At 34.9% G+C, this 19,620-nt stretch overlaps 1 protein-coding gene across 4 annotated transcripts; it reads right to left on the bottom strand.

Moving 5' to 3' along the window:
• Nucleotides 1-10,913: 10,913 nt before the first annotated feature.
• On the bottom strand, nucleotides 10,914-15,200 carry LOC141592447 (uncharacterized). 4 transcript variants are annotated; one of them, XM_074413124.1, is made up of 9 exons: nucleotides 14,982-15,200; nucleotides 14,694-14,814; nucleotides 14,514-14,600; nucleotides 14,186-14,310; nucleotides 12,666-12,762; nucleotides 12,492-12,569; nucleotides 11,997-12,216; nucleotides 11,306-11,532; nucleotides 10,914-11,151 (listed from the first exon to the last, which is right to left on the bottom strand). In XM_074413124.1, exons 1-9 carry the CDS (start codon nucleotides 15,077-15,079, stop codon nucleotides 11,098-11,100), a joined length of 1,107 nt encoding a protein of 368 aa, XP_074269225.1. In that variant the 5' UTR covers nucleotides 15,080-15,200; the 3' UTR covers nucleotides 10,914-11,097. The 4 variants fall into 4 exon arrangements, with proteins under 4 accessions (XP_074269225.1, XP_074269226.1, XP_074269223.1 ...); XM_074413125.1 differs by having other exon boundaries at nucleotides 14,694-14,811; nucleotides 14,982-15,194; XM_074413122.1 differs by having other exon boundaries at nucleotides 14,186-14,331; nucleotides 14,982-15,187.
• Between the last annotated feature and the right edge of the window lie 4,420 nt (nucleotides 15,201-19,620).

Genomic DNA, 19,620 nt, shown 5'->3' with positions numbered 1-19,620 from the left:
GTATCGTACTTTTGGTTTGGTTTTGAGAATTGTAACTCTTCGCTAAGTATTTATAATTAAACGTTGTTTCTTCATTGTTTATTTGATTATCATTGCCTCGGGTAACCGAGATGGTAATGTCTTCATACCTGAGTGGTCCTGGTAAGGCACTTGGAGTATGGGGGTGTTACAATAATCACAACCATACTCTATGTCACAATCATACCAAAAAGCCTCTCTTTCCCCAAATCAAACATTAGGGCAGAACCCTAAAGGACAAAATACGAACTGATCAACAAGGCACTAGAGACTTACCAATGAAAACGGGACAAAAGACGGAAATGTAAACTCACGATCGATCGCACTTGACTTGGTTGTGATTAAGGTGATTAGAGGGATGATATACGTAGTTTAGGTTTTGATAAAAAAAAAGGATTAGTAACTGGTAAACGAAACATTTATAACCTCTAATCACCTTAATCAAACCGCGGAAATTAAATCCGTTAGACCGGGCACTCGGTCGAGTACCTGGGGTACTCGGCCGAGTGCTCCTGGACAGTAACCTAACCATAAGTCACACGACAATCTACTCGATCGAGTTCTCCCTATTCGTCCGAGTAGACTAGGATCAGAAAACCGTGGTATTACAGTGTCATTTTAAGTCTATCATATATTTTGGATTAGATTGGATGAGATTGGATTGGATTAGGTCACCTTAGATTTTGGGGTAGTTTTGAGGGACCTGTTGTCGGGCCATTTCGAGCCGGGTCACATTCGGGTATGGGTCATTTAGAGCCGAGTTTCTTTTGACTTAATGGCTTAATCACATTAGTTAGTATTATTTTGATTAAGAAATATTATTTTGCAAATTTAACTATTTATTAGAAATGATTGCAACCAATCAAACTCTATTTTGTTGTATATAACATTAATATGATTTAGTACTTGTCGTTTCAGATTATTTTAGGTTATGTTAAGACATTTTGGAACGGGTATTTTCGGGTCAGGTTATCTCGGTTCGGGTCAACATTGGGTCAATCAAGGTTCGAATTAGGTTGGGTCGAGTTAATTCTGGTTTCGGGTCAAGCAAATTTTGGTCATATTCGGGTCTCGGGCCAGCCTTATCGGATCAGGTCATTCGGGTCCGGTTAACTTGGCCAAGTCTTGAAAAATGGAGTTTTGATGCACTACCTCGGGAAACCCGAGATGGTAACACTTCTATTTACCTTTGTCGGGTAAGTGGGATGTTACACATGTGCTAATTAATTCGGTATCCAAAACTTGCTTCTTATATGTTATGTGCTGGCCAAGCTAATATGATAGTCCTGCCCTTTATTCCCTCTCTTGGCTGATGCCTAGACATTGTCTATTATGTTGGCTGGAATGCCCCAGTTAGGTAATACTAGATTGCATGTAGTCTGGTCAGAGTAGGATTTATCCTGGCTCAATAGTTTGACTATTGCGTAACGATCATTGTCACATTTGAGGGTTATTTATGTTTTGAATGACCCTACTCGACCATGTAGTTGACTGTTCGTTTTCTGTATGTCAAACTCTTTTAAAAACTACCCGCGGTGATCCACGATATTTCAATCATTTGGTGAGCAGTTAGACTAGATCAATGTCACATTTGAGGCTTATTTGTGTATTGAATGTCCTTACTCGACCATGTAATTGACTTTTTGTTTTCTGTGTGTCAAATTCTTTTAAAAACTATCCGCAGTGATCCACTGATATTTTCAATCATTTGGTGGGCAGTTAGACTTGCGGATTTGTATTGATGATGCCATGGATATTGGTGGGGCTTGTAACGCCCCGTATTTTAAAAGAATATTTTACGGAAAATTCACGTGGTACCCTCAAACTTCGCCATTTTGCACGTGGTACCTAACTTTTTAAGTTTGGGCACATGTTATCCTTGAGATTTGATTTTGAAGCACAACGTACCCTTTTTATCGTTTTTAAAATTTTCAATTGAGCATAAATCATAGACCAGAAATCGGAATTGACTATTTTTTTTCAAATTGATTATCTCTTTGCGATCTATAGATTGATCAAACGAAAATGGTCATTCGAAAATTTAAGATCGAAAATATGGTTGATTTGAGATTTTCGTTTAAAAAAAACCCTATAAAATGTCAGTCGACAATTTTTTTTTTCTCAAATCGTATATTATGAGGAGATAATCATTTTAGGAAAAAAAATTGTCCGATTCTGAATTCCGGTCTAGGAGTTATGCGCAATTGAGTTTTTTTATAGCGACAAAAAAGGCATGTTGTACATGAAAATCAAACATGGAGGGTATCATGTACATAAACTTAAAAAGTTGGGTACCACATGCAAAATGGCAAAATTCGAGGGTACCACGTGAATTTTCTGAATATTTTATTAAATTAATTATTTCAAAGTGTATCAATGTATTTTGGAAATATTTATATTTATCGCATCAATTCTCTATTTTTTTAATTCTCATTTTGGCCTACTTTTGATTGGGTTAAAATGTCGATGCACGATTTTACTATTTTAATTTAATACTTACTTTTCTTATATGAGCTCTCCAAGTATTTTAATATGGCTCAATCCAATTTATAATCAGATAATCCATTGTAAGAGTTAATGGACCCAAAGCCCACTTATTAATCCCCTTATAAAACAAAACCCTAAACTCACAAGTAGGTTGCTCAACCTTGTGTTTTCCAAAGAGTTTTGCTTGTGACGGACACTATCCGTCACAAGCTTGTGACGGATAGTGTCCCTCTCACAATAAGGCAAGTGGGAGGGCAAGTGGTTGAGAAATGGAGCACCCCATGAATAGTGCCACTTGCATATTGTGAGAGGGGCACTATCCGTCTTCAGCTTGTGACGGATAGTGCCCGTCTTCAATGAGAATTTGTGTTTTCTCACGCACAAAGTGCCGCAGCACGTCAAGTTCTTTGTCCTCTCTTTTGTTCTTCTTTTCTCCCTTTGACTCCATTGTTGAATATCTTTCTTTCTTAAAAACTCATACACAAAATATATTTCCACAATCCTTGCTCTTACCTCTACATCATATTCATCTCCAAATAATTTTATGGGGATTATTTGTATGGGCCTTTAGACCTACGTTTTGGGTCTCTTATTTTAATGGGTAAAAAAGAAGAAGAATATTTTATGGTGCTTTCATGGATTTGAATTCAGATATTCTTTAAAGTCGATTTTGGGGATGTTGACACGTGTTGGAGACAAGGCTTTGTTGGTCGTTTTCTTTATGAAGGTTTTCATCAATTGATAAAAAGGTAACTAGTTGTTTTCATTTAATTGTGTTTATGCCAATTGATGTAACTTACATGATTAAATGATTGACTTGTGTAATTAGAACGTGTTTGATTGTTTATTATCATGTTTAATTGTGTTTGTGTGTTTACGTATGCGTTTTATTGTTTAATTTGCATAACATATATTGCCTATGCTCCGTTTTGGATGTTTTGGCATGCGGCTAGAGTTCCCAATAGAAACCCTAGTGGTGGCTTAGTGGTGGTATATGAGAAGACCTAGAGTTATGGCTGAACTAGTATAACCTTGAGATTATGGCTGAATGTTATAGCTGAATTGGTACAACTCTAGGGTCGTGCTAAAGTTATAGATGAAGTTGTATAACTTTGAGGTTATGGCTCAATGTTATAGCTGAACTATTATAACTTAAGTCACATGTCGATGTTATAGCTAATGCTAATGTAACATTGGGCTAATGAAGTCAATGTTATAGCTGAGCTAATATAACGTTGAGTTACGAGGTAAGGTTATTGTTAAAGTTATAGCTGGAGTACTATAACATTGAATGGTTATCGTTAAAGTTATAGCTGGAGTACTATAACATTGAATGGTTGATACTTGTTTCACACATTATCTTGTGTTCGATTCTAATATAATGCTGTGATTGCATGTTACATTGGTTACTCTTGTTCGTATGATAAGTAGGTTAGTCAGTTATACTATCCTATGATTAAAAAGTGATGTATTCACGTGTTTGTACAGTCAGTTATACTGTGCATTGTTTATGGGCTAGTTGTATAGATGACGTGAGATATCAGTTACATACCGATCGGAATGAGCAAGCGCTACCCCTTGTGGGATTTGCCGTAGGTCTATGTTCGGGATTGGCTAGAGGCAGTTGTTATACGCTCTGGTCCCCGTGTGTCGTTCGGTGTACAGTTATTGCACCGAGAGTCTGGCCAGGTCTTAGGCATATAGGCAATTGATATACGCTATACATAGTACTGTGGATGCAGTTGTTATACGATCCACAGCGATGGAGGCAGTTGTTATACGCTCCGTCCGTTCAGAGGCAGTTGTTATACCCTCTGACAGTTATAGGCGGTTGTTATACGCTCTAACGGCGTTCGTTCTATACACTACGCTTGAGGTAAGTGGAGGCAGTTGTTATACGCTCCGTGGTTGGTGATTTGGTTCTTCATTGTTGATTGTATCTGGTTGGCAATGTTGTTATGTTGTGTTTGTATCTCTTCATATATCGTTGATTAATGATAAGTTGGTGTCCAGTTTTCATGAGTATAGATGGTCTCACATGTTTAATGTTTATACTTTTCAATTGTTTTTGATTGTTGGTTATATTCAATTGTTGTAAACATGACTGGGAGAGCACCTAGTTACTCCCGACTGATTGTTGACCCCACTCCCAGGTTGAATGCTCGTCGTTGTTTGGATGATATTGCTTGGGAGGCATCGAGGGGCGAGACGAATAATAAATTAGGAGTTTGCTTTTATGTTTTGAGAACCTTTAATAATGTAGTAATTTCATTTTGGATTTAGTAGCGAACCGGATTGGTCAGGTGTTTCTGCCACCTTGACCCTTTTATCATTGTTGCACTCTGATAATTCATTTAGTATAAGTTTTTCCTTTGTTTTATAATCCGAGTTGTTACAGGGCTACCGGACGAGCTTGATGTCATGCAGAGAGTCTAGTTTAGATTTAGACATTTTTTTGATTTAGAACTTATTTTTTGTTTCCGCTACTAGTTGGTGTAACACCCCGACCCAAACCCTGGGTCAGGAACAGTCACTCATGGTAGCATGCTAGGCTGTGTACATGGCCCACAGATCAATATGGGTCCTTTTCAGCGCATTTTGTCCTCACTCATGCACATCCCAGAATCTTCCTAAAGAGGTCATCCATCCTAAAACTACTCTCAGCCAAGCACGCTTAACTGTGGAGTTCTTTTGCATGGATAACCAGAAACGAAAATGCACTTTTTTTTATATGAGTAGTACTTTCAATTCTTTTAAGCACTAGTCATATTTTAAGCCTATCAATGTACCTCTTCAGTGGAGTATTACAGTTGGATTTCGTAGCTTTGATACTTCATTTTGTAAATCACTAAACTTTGGACTTTATAATAATTGTTTCTTAATTGGAGTTTTGATGCACTACCTTGAGAAACCGAGACGGTAGCAACCCTATTTACCCTGGTCGGGTAAATGGGGGCATTACTACTAGTCACTTTAGTTGAAAAAGTGATGAAAAGACAGCTGTGTGCACCGGCACACACAACCTTGACCCAAGCTAAAGCTAAAAGTTATCTAAGGGAGGCTCGGGATACGTGCCAAGCATAACCGAAGGGCATCCAACGACGTTTTCAGCCTTTGGCTGGAGCAATTGACGAGACACACAATTACGTATCATACGAATCGAGTCATAAAGCCGGTCAGATGAAGTAATGTTTGGGCAAGGTGTTATTGCTTACTTCAGTAGGAGTTGGTCATGAGGACATAGCCCCTCCGACCACTGCATATGTACACATTATGAACGATGTTGTACAACCCTAAGAATAAACTTAAACTAGCCATGAGAGCTTGTTGCCTCTGACCACTGGTTGAACGTACAAAGTGGGACACTATCCACGTGTACACTAATAACCGTACAAGTACACCCTATAGATACCTAACACTATTGTCCAAGGAAGGTAACTAATTTTCCACCCTCTCAGCTATTTCACTTTATTTCTCTACTATTTGCCGACACGAATAACTAGGTCCTTAAGCAGAATTCGACCGGCTAAAGGAGAAGCATAAAATGAGAAGCACTAGAGGCGCTTCCCTCGGAATCATCTGATGATAGGTTTGCTGCGCCTTTCAGGTGAGATCAGCGGAGGCATGAGCATAACAAAGATTGTTCGCACAACCAAGTCAAACATTTAATAGTAGCATTATTTATTTCATTAAGTCTCTTGTACTTTTTTGTTAATAAATTTTGAGTAAACCTTCATCGTTTTTACCAATTTGTCAAAGAAATACATTTATATTTTATTGTAAGAACTTGTGGCTAAAAATTTACTATTAACAAAAATTTATAAAATAATATAATTAGCTTTATAGTAAAATATCTATTCATAAGACCTTGTTTGGTTGATCACACAATTTATAAAATATCTATTCATAAGACCTTGTTTGGTTACCCCATTATATAATTAGGTTGTTTTGTAAAACTCCTACATGATGGGGGAATTTAACTACCTACCCCCTCATGGTCTTTGAAAATTCCTAGGAAAGTAAAACTCCAACATGGCAACCAAACGGATTATTGTTAACTAGGCTTTTTAATTTTTACTGTATTAGTTATAGATTTTAGATTTATATCTCACGAATTTTTATAAAAAATAATTAATATTAGAATTAATCAAAAGAATTGAATAATTCCACGAATTGTGTTTTTTATGAAAATATTTTAACTACCTCAAATTATTTTAATAAATTCTTTTTTCGTCACGAAGTTAATAATAGGAGATACAGTTTATATGTATAGATTATTTTAAATGGAAAATTAGTTTAATAAATGAAAATCTAATTTGTTTTCATATATAAGTTTGAGCACTTTGGAAAGAAAACTTTAGAGAAGTTTTCTTTTAGTATATGGAAGGATTTATACTTTTTAAATTTGCACCTCATTAATATTTATCAGTTCACTCCATTGTATTTTGATATGAAGCAAAAAAAATTGAAAATGGAAAACTAATAAAAAAAAATTATTTAAGTTGTGATTTTTTTTAATGCATATGTTTTTTTGTCACGAAACTAATAGTAAGAATGTGTCAAGTTATATATTCTCTACAGTAATAATTATTACATTACTGAAAAATTTAGCAACTTATAATTTATAATTTAATATCAATTTTATTTTATTTTAATGAAAAAAATCATAATTATTAATTTATTTAAAAAATTAGAGTTTAGTTATAAGAAATATATTCATTGAAAAGATAATAATGTAATGACAGAAAATTTTACTTATTAACTTATTTAGCTAGATGCTTTTTGGAGGAAAACTAAGAGTATTTTTATTCTTTTAGTAGTATGGGGGATTCACGTGAATTTTAATGTAGGAATTAAACTCTCGTGCATTGCAAATTAACACATCAATTTAATTCCCGTATTAACCAAACGAGGCCTAAAACACATATTTCATGACATTACTTAATTTTCTTAATTTATTTTTCAATTTTACTATTTTTTTCTCAAATCAAAATATAAGGTTGAAAAAAGTAATAGACGAAAAAAAAGTAGAATGTTATATACATCGTGCACGAGGATGAACAATACCCTTATGAACATGATTAAGTTAAAATTAGCTTTATTTTTAAATCTCTAATTTCTTCTAATTTATCTTCCCTCATATTAAAATTTTATTTTCTGCAAAAAAAATTAGACTCGTAGCCTTTGGAATTCTTGCTTTTCACACGCAACCTGCTAATCTGCCACCAAAGGCATCGCATGGCATACGTCTTTCTACCTTTTATCATCTTACCTTTTTCTGACACTTTTCACTTCAATCTTCACTTTTCAATTATCCTTTCAATTTTGGCAAAATTATTCTTCTCCACTTTTCCATCATCAATCCTCAGCTTTACTCCGTATTTGATACCGAGCACGTTGTTTATAGATTTTTATCCTAGTATATTTATAGAATGTAAATTGACAATTTATTATTTTTTAACGATTTGAAAGGAAAAAAAAAATCAATTTAAGTAATATTCATAACATGAAATGTGTATTTTAATGAAAAAAGTTTCTACACGGATTTAATGATATTGTTTTATAACTTTTTTAATAGCATATATTTTAGTTACAACTTATCCTATCGAGAACGAAATTTTATCATCAAAAAACCTAGAAGCAAATCTTAAATATGAAACTATATTGAAATAGGGAATAAAATCTTATCTTTATTAATTCAGAAGACAATACTCAATCCAGGGCGCGTCACGTCATTAATTCAGCCTTTTTTTTGGAAATACATGTTATGGTGGGACTCGTTAGTGTGCAATGTATTTATTTCTTCAGAATTCTGGCTATACAAACATGCGACAAATTCCGTCTTAAACCAAATACTATGAAATAATACTATGAAATAATTTTATACATTCCGAATAAATGAAATTAATGGCATATAAGCGGAATGAATTACAAATCGTAATAAATGAAACTAATTACAAATAAATGAATTACATAATTTAAAAAAATAAAATAAATAATAATAAAATTACATAATTACGAGAAGGAATTACATTTAATTACGGGATTGAATTACATATAATGCGAATAAATTACATGCATAAGTTTTAAAAACTAGATAGTATGATATATTTTTCTTTAAAAAAATATCCTTTGTTATTTCCTCTTAAACCATTGCATATGAACACGTATTTGTAAGAAGTTTAAACATTAATTATGTAGATCGCTGATTTAGACCAACTAGGTAAGTACACTAGAAATGCAAAAAAAAAAAATACATCCAAAAACATTAATACCGGCCCAAATACATACCCGTGCAATTTTGCACGGGTTTAAAACTAGTAAGAAATTATATCAAAATAAGGGAAATATTTTAGACGGGAAAACTTTGAGTTTTTCCTATTCATTTAGTATATAGGGGATGGTGTCCGATTCCAACAAATGGTTTTAAATATAAAAAAAATTGTTACATTTGAACCTAAAATAACCACTTTTATCATCATATGAAGATCTTACAATATAATTCACGATTTTTAATTAGTATTACATCTGTTTCTTTATATATGACTTTCTCAATCGCATTTCAAGAAATTCACTTTTCTCTTCACTTCAGTATCTTTTTAAAATATCACACTAAATATCATGATATGTCGAGACTTTGTTAATGCTACAAGCTTCTCATTAACAATTATTGGGCGACAAATTTTTGGGATGAAGAGATATTATTCCAGTTAGATGAAAATTGGGATAGAATAATACAACACAAGAACACAAGAACACAAATTTTTACCTGTGATGACATTATTTCGTGATAGGTTTGTGATGTCTCACGAGGAATAAGTGAGAGAGTAAAGAAGGAGGACTATGAGAGATGAGAGATCACAATCTGTCTAGGTAGCAACAAAACGGACACGGACACGTGATACGACATTCCATGAAATTTAGGACACGGGACACGCTATTTAAATTTAATAAAAAAAACATATTTTATGGTTATAAATAATGTATGATTTTATTTTTGTATGTATTTGATACTAAATTTTGGTAATTGAAGGTAAAATTTGACCTTTAACTATAATTATTTCTCATTTCTCACCCAAACCAATCTTCTAATCAATCTCTTTTGACAATTTATTCCTCGTCTAAACTATAACATATTTAGGCGTGTGTCCAACGAGTGTCGGGTGTCCGGGTATCCGACACAATGTCGGACACGGGATGGCTAGTTAGGAGGAGTGTCCGTGCTACCTAGCAATCTGTCTGTCGGTTACAAGCAGCTAAGCAAGACGTTGTGTTACAAAAATACACAATCACCTTTATTATACTACTCCGTAAGAAAAAGTTGAATGACATGTTGAAAGGTTGCAGAGATTCCTACAGAAAGTTTTCATTGAAGGCCAAGACATGTTATTCGAGCGTGGTGTAGGGAAATTATGTGACAAAAATACAAGGGTCCATTTGTATGAAGAGACACCAACAGCCGAAAAAGGAATACTCTACAATTTTTTGCGTGAAAAGTTAGTCAAGACGGTTTTACATTAATATAATTATAAAATGGATCTAAATATAATTTTATTAGTGGACAAAACCGTAGAAGTGGTTATCAAGATATCCCATTTTGTGAAAAACTCTCGTAAAATCACATTTTATACAAGTATTTGTGATACATGAATTTGTGAATAAATTTTTCTAGTAGATGTAATAACAATGGTAAAATATAACGAGCTTCACACTAAATATGATGTTCCTTAATCATTGAATTGAAAAATAAGGAGTTCCTTATATGAAACAACTATTTTCCTAACTAAATTTTATGTAAACGGGTTAGAACTTAAAAATATTATTTATTTAATCGTTAGAAGTATTATTTATTTAATCGATTCATTTTACATAATTATTGTACTATGTGTATAAGAAAATAACTGCAAAAGGGAGGTAAGAATAAATTTGTACGAATACAGTAGTTAGCTTTTTTTTTTCTTTTTTTTTTTTTTTGAGGAAAGTACAGTAGCTTCTTTTGGTTACAGGTTAGTTTACATTTATATTTCTTGTCATTGTTTGTTTGGAAAGCTTTCCCTCTTTTATGTTTGTTTTGAACCAAAAATGAAAGCAGAATTGATTATCTGCATTACATCTGAACAAACTTTTTGCTTGTTAACGTCTTTATACATACTGTAAGTCTGTAATGTATGTCAGTTTTGGTCAAAGAAATAGGAGGAGCAATCATCTAATCTTGGATAAGACGATTTCACATGTAAGACGGTCCTTTATTTTAGTGGTGATAAATCCAAATTCGTGTTCTTGCTTACTTATAGGATTAATATCCAATTGACTTGGCTCACATAATTGGGTTGCAATGCACTTGTTGAGTATCGGCCTGCCGCCTGCTCGCTATGTTCCGACCTTGTTAATTCATATGCATATCAGTACATGAACTAGCCATATATAATGGACGACGACTTAGCCAAAACATATGTCTCATCCCAAAGCATAACAAGATTTAGTCCCATTCAAGTTTCAACACATACCAATACCAATCATAAATAAGTACTCCGTAAGAGAAAGAACCGGAGGAGGGAGATAGAAACTTCCGAAGTATCCCATATCAATATGTTAGCAATGATGATTGATGAAGCTGCAATGGTGTGGCATATGAAGGACAACATGCTGCATCGAGATTGTGAAGTACTCGTCAATGAAATCATAAGCTTTAAAGCTTATGATGTGTGACTTATGTGAACTGACCCAAAATGAGCCATTCGAAAATCGAAACAAAGAGATTAGACACCAAAATAAGTTGAAGAAAACAGCACGAGATTACCTTAATCCGAGTCCTTTTATAGGTGTAAGTTATGTGGATTGATCCATCAGTAGCCTGTATAACTGCTGGGTACGAGAATTCCATATCTGAACTACCATCTTCAAGCGTCAAAGCATCTACCCATGAGTCACCGTCATCATAGGAGACCGCAACCTTGAGTATTCCTCGGGAATCAGTATTGTAAGCAAGTACCAGACGACCATCGCTCAACTTTACCCCATCTATTCCTGTATTATGATTTCAGGTGAGTGTACATGCTGAGGCAGCAGAAGAAATATGTGCAAAATATGTACAACTCAAGCTCCCATAGATCACAAATTTCCGGGGAGCATTTTAATATGAGCATGGCACAAGTGTTCTACTGTATAATGTAAAGTATAAGGTCACCACAATCGGACTACAACCCAACTAAATACATGGTTTACAATTTACATATGTGAGGTTCATGTTAAGAGATCTCAATTCAAACCTAACTCTAACATATTGAAGTCGAATTCTTTGTTGACCCAGTCATTTAAATGATTTAGAGCCGTAAAGCTAACCGGCGAACTTCATATTCAAGTAAGTCTCAATGTCTCATGTTTCCAGATTGGATAATCCGACCTCTCGTCGTGCCATACGTAGGAACTGTTGAGGCACTTGTCACTGGATTAATGTTGTAAGATTCCAAAAGAGTGTTTTAGACGGAAACCTGAATTAGGATTCGGTAATTGAGTTGGTTCTGCATGACTCCAGGTATGTCCCTGGTCTAGAGATTCTGACATACAGACTCGTCCGATAACTGATCGAAGTAAAACTCGTAGATTCCCATTGTCTGTCTTGTAAGGTACTGGCTGAATCACACTCATATCCTCATCAGGAATGTATATTGGACCATATTTTCTCCAAGTTTCACCTAAATTTGATGTTACCTGAACAAAGGTTCAGGAAAAAAATCGACTAAAAACAAAAAAAGGCACCATGATTTTTAAACATTATTTGTGACCACTAGCAAGAGTCTCAAAAATCAGAGCGCTTAAATTCCAATCCTCGGAAATGCAGCAGTGTAAAAAACTCTGGAGGAAGAGATTTGCTACTCTTGTGGTCTTAAGTTCTACCAGATGTCCCGACTAGAACTAGGATTAAACAGATGATGAAGACAAAAGTTTCTGTAAAAGTGCAAGTAGTTTCAGAATGTTGGACTGACCTCAACCCAAGCACCCCACGCGTTCCAGCTTTCTACAGAAGAGCCACAGATGAGTCGGTCGTCATCCAACAAAATAGGCTGATATGATGACAGATTAAAAATTCAAGTTACCTTCTGGATGGAAGTTGAATACTCACAAATTTATGCAATATTAGGGTAGGAATATATCTAAACCTTATTTTTAATAGGTCCTAATATACCAGCTGGAAGTTGTTCTCTCTCTGTCCAAGTTCGACCTCCATCAAATGAACGCCTTAGACACCCAGTCCAACTGCAAAGAACATACTGTATTATTCGGCAGAATTGTAAATAGATGAACAAAAGATCAAGCAGAAGAATATTAGGCAGTCAAAGATAGGGTACGACAAGTTGGCTAATAAGCACCACAGGTCATTATGCAAGGAACTTTCAGCTTGACAGCAACAACATTACCCTATTGCCTTGAGAGCTCCTACAATTGGCGGGGTATTATAGGATCGGATGCACGCAACCTTACCCTTGCCACAGATGATGACTCATAATGAAAATAGTGTCGCAAATTGCATAGAATGATTGCTACTATCTCAGAAAAAGAAGAGCAGTAAGAATATGTGCTACATGGTGACATATTGCACATCACCATGTACAGTATGCTTCCGTAATTCAATAGTGATTCTAGCCATAACGTACAGCAACCGTGACCAATATCTTGATCTGATACCATGGTCAGTGGTAGCAGTAACAGACTACCGGGTGCGGCTGGCATGATTCGGAGAAGCTATTTCTGATTGAAAATTCAAAGCTAGGGTTTAACTTCTCCAGCTTTGGCATCACAAGAATGTTTGCAGCAGGATTATTAACAAAATGCCAATGCATCTATGTTATGATAGATGCGTATGAGTTATGTGATTGTATGGTAGATGAAAACTCGACATTGCAAGACACTTCTGATGAGACTGAAGTGAGCCAAATGACAATATAAGAACTGCAAGAAAACCAAGGTTCGTTTGTTTTTTGAGCATCATTACATCAGCTTAGAGGAAAAAGTTTAGTAATTCAGATGAAATAAACTAGAATGAAACACATGTGAAGGAAAAATGTTATCCAAATAGGTTAAAGAGCTTCGAGTTTAATGTCTAGCTTACGATGTTCTTGCAATCTGGTTGCCAGTGATAAGTCTACCAATTACTAACTGGAATTGGCGAACACGAGACATCAGCTATTTATTTGGGCATCTAGGATGACTGATAATCTGAACAAGAAACATGTCCATGAACTAACGGCTAATGTACTTCCATTATAGCGGATACTGGATAGTATTCTACTATTCTTGGCAGATCCAGACATCCAGTGGTTAAGACCAATGTATAGGCTGTCAGAACACGGGACACGAATTTTTTCGCATGCTGTGTGATGTATCTGGATTCTGGAGCCTATTGAGCAATAGACACAGACTGCATATCCAAGTTATCCAACCACTCATAGGCAGATTACCGTCAATTTAGATTACAAATTAAGTCGTTAAGCCAATGGCAACTAATGTACATCAGTCTTTTACTGATCAATTTTATCCAGTTAATAAAAACGAAATTGCACAAATTTTCCCCATAACTAGAAGAACCATATTCTCAAATTTATGACAGTACAGTCCAAAATTTCATTCGAATCAGGAATTGACAATGCCACAATAATGAGATCAAAGAAACAGAACTCACTTTTGAACACTTGGACCAACTTTGTAAAACAGAATCAATTGATTCAACACCTTAAAAAGAACAGGATTCCACATTGGAACTGAAGGTTGCTCGTCCGCAACCACTGGAGAGCTCCAAGAACCGTCCTGCAGAACAAGAATTGGATACTAACCGCTAGATTTTCAGAATCACATTTAAGACCGTCTTAAGCTAAAATCGTCTATATCAATGTCATGCACTTACGAAACTCTATTACAAGATTTGGATAATAATAATTCTGTGGGAATATGTACTTGCGTATTTAGGTCTGTCTTTATTCACAGAAACTACATAGAAATAATCAGTCTACCTTATATCTTTGCAACCAAATCTTCACATCCGGAGCTCCTTCTACTGTTCCCGCGAAATAAGCAATTAGAAAATGGCTCTTCTCTACCTACAAAACTGATAATTCATTAAGAAACTACTCAAAATGACAAATTTTAAATCATAATTTTACCAAAACTAAACCAAAAAATTATTCAATTACCTCAACAATGGTAGAAGCATGGCAGTTATTGAACGGTCGGTTATGTACAGGAAATGTGAACTCTTCGTTGGCAACAGTGAATATTGTATTGTTTCCCAGCACATCAGATGAGTTCGTTCTGCTATTAATACAGTAATTAGTGAAATTGTCAGGACCAATCAGAGGGACTATAATTTAACTCGGAAAGAAGTATCCAACACGAGTGCATATCCAATTGTCAGAACTCGCTATTATAGTGCAAATTTAAGGAATCAGAGACTGAAAGCCAATAAAGTAATGTTTACTCACCTGCTTAACTTGGAATGTACTTCAAGCTTAGTGCAATTGCAGACAATCCAACTAAGGAAAAACAAGACAGGAAACAATCTAGTACTGACAGACATCATTTTAACATTTTCAAGTGCATATCTAAATTAATAGTAGAAATAGCAACCCAGGTAATGGGCAGAACCTTCAAGGCTGTTCCTGTGGTACGGTCGAGTGCGGTCGAACAGGGCCCCGATACTTAAAATTTAGGGGCCCTTAAATACTGATTGTTGTTAAGAAAGGCTGTTCATCATCACAAATTCTTATTTCAGACGGACACTTTTCGTCTTATTTTTCAGACGGGCATATGTGACTGGTTTTTCAATAGTGGTCACATTTAACTGTAAAATGGTTACACAATCCCGTCTTATTATTTCAGACCAAAAAGGCCCGTCTGAAACAAGACGCACTGGTTCATCATGGATTCATGGTATAGTAATCGGAAATGGATTATCTCCATTTCCTTTCTCTCCATTTCCTCTCAGAATCTCTTTAAATAATACGGACTAATTTCCCCTTTTACCCTCATTTTCCTTCATCTTTATACGTAAATTTAGAACCGTTAGATGATATTAAAATACGATCTGCACCATCAATAGAAACTTGCCCCTCCATTTCTTTTAAGAAAATGGAGAGAAAATGGGCTCATAAGAAGAAAAGTCGATGGTGTAGCTTAGGAACTTCTTCATAATTTCTTAAAATTACTGGTAGTTCTTCTGCTACACCATTGGAGATGTCTCTTAGATTACTGCTTAAGAAGCGCTCATTAATTTAGTTCTTAAATGGCCCCACAATATCATATCAACCAATGACAAATTAGTTTATTTTCATAATTTTAATTTTATTAAAATTTAAGTAGGTTTGATTTTTTTCATTAACTAGCTAAACCATTGGAATGAAATTGTCAAGCTACAAAATTATTGCTTAAAATGTGATGTAGATTTGTCAAGCTACAAAGTAATTGCTTACCATTGTACATGCTCTAATAATCACCCAAATTTCCTGGCTTCGTAGGTCGGAGCGTCTTCAATTCTAAATGTTTTTTTATTCCCTTTCTTTCAATTAGTGAGTAAAGTAGACTATAAGGACCCGAATTTTGAATAAAACTAGTTATAAGGATCTAAAGTATTAACAGAAAGCTTTAAGGACCCCAAATTCTTCTTTCCGTCAAAATTAACGAAAGTGGCCCAAAAATGATTGACTTTGTCTTTTGTGTTTCTTTTGTATTTAAGTCTATATTACAAGTAATGGTTTATTTGTGATTTATGCTACTTCGTTTGGTGTCAGAAAATGCTATTTATTCCATTTAGACGAATTATTTATAACTGCACCATTTTTATTTTTGGTATGTTTTTATTATTAAATTGTCGAGTTAAGGGCGCAAGATGGACCCGAACCTCCCAATTTTTTTCAAACAGAAAAGCATATTTTGGGTTATTTTTAATACGGAGTATCAAACTAGTGTAAGATTTGAATCATGCAAATTGTAAGATTTGCGTTTTAAATTTTTTGTGTTACCAGAAAAGACATAAGAGTGAGCATCGGTGCAAAACCAGACCATACCAAATCGGATCAGATCGAAAATAAAAAGTTTTTGAATCAAAGACTGTACCTAAAACTTTCAGTTTTATACCTGACCAAACCCAAATATTCGGTCCGGTTCGGTCTTAGATTGAAACGACCTTTTTTTCCATTTGGTAAATTACATCTAAATCCTTGTGTGGAATAAAAGCAATGCGAGAAAACATGATATTTACTCATTTCTATGATTTTCGAAAGAGAAGTAAATGTCTCAATTTAAAATGTTAGAATGACTAATAAATTATAAAAGATTACCGAAATACTCCCTCATATTCTCCATAATCCTCCCTATTTAAGGGAGGGACAAGAAATAAGGAGTGGATTTAAATAAGGAAAAGTAATAAAGTGGGGGTATGAGATAGGAGAGAGGGTGTTATGATTTAGAGTGGTAATTGCATAATTAAAATGTTAATGACTCCCTCTTTTTTTACACTGCAATTTCGTTTCCCTCCCTTTTCATAAACACACAGCTGCAACTCAGAAATGATTCGAGACGGTTTCGCGTAAAATTAAAATTACGTTGAGTTAAAAATATTACACATTCTAAATTCTAATTAAATTACAGTACATAATTAAATTACACAAACTTTTAATAAAATTACATTAAACTCTACAATTACACGAACTCGAGTCAAAATTACAGAAACCGTATACTGAAATGAAGAACAAAAACAGTAGCTATGGACTTCAGATTAACCATAGATTTCCTTCATCTTATCTTCATTGGCCCACTTGAGTTGTCCCATAAACTAAGTTAACCAAAATTGTCAGTCAAATGTTAGATATCCTCTTCACCAAGTCTGAAAATTGGCACCAAAATTCAAATATGGAGCCAAAATACAACCAGGTTTCAATATTGCGCCTAAACCAAAATTTCAAAAGTGTGCAAAGTTCATTATCCTATAAATAGATGGGGTATTTATTAGGGTTCATTTATAAGCAAGTGTCCAAGAAACACTTTTCACAGAAAACACCTTTAAAAAAAAACATCATTCAATGAAGAATCTCACCAACTTAGAAAGATCCAAAATCATTGAAACAATTCTAGAAAACAGCCATAATGGAAAACCAAATTATGGGATAATGTTGTCACTGGCATCAAGGTATTCAGTTTGCAGGAAGACAATAACTGACCTGTGGAATGTAGCACAGGCACAAAGGAGACGATGCATACCAGTGAATGTCAACAACAAAAAGAAAGGAAGCAAGAAAATTGGGAGGGTCGTGTTAGATATTGCAAAGCTGGAGTTTATTGAGCTACTCAAAAGGACCACCCAACACTCACTTGCCGAAAACATGGGGGTAAGTCAGTCAACAATATCAAGATGGGTGACATCAAAGCAGATCAAATCACATTCAAATGCAATCAAACCAGGTTTGAATGAAAAAAACAAACTTGCTAGATTACTTTTCAGTCTAGCACATTTAGACTATCATGAAATAACTAAACGAGTGGTTTTCAAAGATCAAAGCAATATCATTCACATGGATGAGAAATGGTTTTCAAAAACAAAAGTTTCTACAAGGTTTTATTTGAGTAAGGGTGGCTGAACCACATAGATGTGTGCGAGTCTAAGAGTTTCATTGAGAAAGTAATGTTCATGTGTCTTTGTGGCAAGACCCAAGTATGGGTCAAATGGTGATGTTATTTTCGATGGAAAGATAGGTATTTGGCCGTTTGTTAGCCAAGTACCAGCAAAAAGAAACTCAAAAATAGAGAAGCGAGGAACATTAGAAACCAAATGCATAGAGTCTATAAACAAGCAAGTAACTAGGGATATGGTTATAAAGCGTGTGTCACAACAATAAAGGCTAAATGGCCTCCTAATTTGAGTAAACATATAATCATCCAACAAGACAATGCTAGACCACATTTTACAAATGATGATCCTGAATTCGTGAAAGCGACAAGAATCGCTGAGATGGTGGAAAATTGAATTGGCTTATCACACCCCCAATTCACCAAACTTGAATGTCTTGGATTTGGTTTTTTTTAGGTCAATCCAATCTCTCCAACAAAAAAAAAAGCAATTAAGTTGGATGAACTAATCCATAACACAGTCACTGCATATGAAGAACAAGATGTTCTTAAACTCAACTATGTGTGGATAACATTGCAGGCATGTATGCTTGAAAAAAAAAAAAGGTGGCATTGATTATCCTGTGCCACATATGCACAACTCTAAACTAGCAGCAGCTGGTTTACTGCCTGATTACCTTAATGCAAATATTGATTTAGTGAAAGAATGCATACAATATGTTCACAATGTTGGTGATGCAAGTACTATAAGTGAATTGGTGAATTCACTTAGCATATTAACAGAGAATGCTGCAGAGAATATTGCAAGTACCAGTGGCTCCAGTAATGACCCAACAAGGGACATTGAACCTGTTGGTACCATTACTGAATAGGTGTATATAAGTAATGACCCAACAGGGGACTTATCCCCTGTTGGTAACATTACTGCGTTTAATCTAGATTAAGCTGCAGGAAAATGAAGATGCAGATGGGACATGTAGATGACAGTATGAATATTTTGGACACTTTCAGCATATCAAAGACTGCGTCTTTTGTAAATTTGGACACTTTCAGCTTATGACTCTATATTTTGGCAGATAAAGGCAGGAGCAACAAGATCAAACAATGCAGAAGAAACAAGAAAAACAACTAGAGTCTGTATTAGCTTTCCATTTTGAACTTTGCACTACTTTTGTAATATTCAGTCTTTGGCGTATGAAGGATATTAACAAAAAACATGAGCAACTCAGTGAAATCAGCATTAGGGAACATTACTCTCAAAATTGTTGTCCATACACAGCCTCTTCACTACAAATGGTGGTGGCATAGTGCATGAACAACAACTTTGAAGGCTATCAAATGCCCTCAACGTAACAGATCATTGGGCAATTCAATTAGATGAACCAGAAATCCAAATAAACACCACAGGTTATCATCACTAGTCCATAAAAAAGATAAAAAAAAAGAATAGGACAAGAAATCAACCTCCCTTAAGATTAATCTTCCTCTGTGGCACCAAAA

Source organism: Silene latifolia, chromosome 7, assembly GCF_048544455.1.
Source record: "Silene latifolia isolate original U9 population chromosome 7, ASM4854445v1, whole genome shotgun sequence".
NCBI lineage: Eukaryota > Viridiplantae > Streptophyta > Magnoliopsida > Caryophyllales > Caryophyllaceae > Silene > Silene latifolia.
The sequence above is the reverse complement of the archived record's forward strand: the minus strand, read 5'-3'. Positions and strand labels throughout refer to the sequence as shown.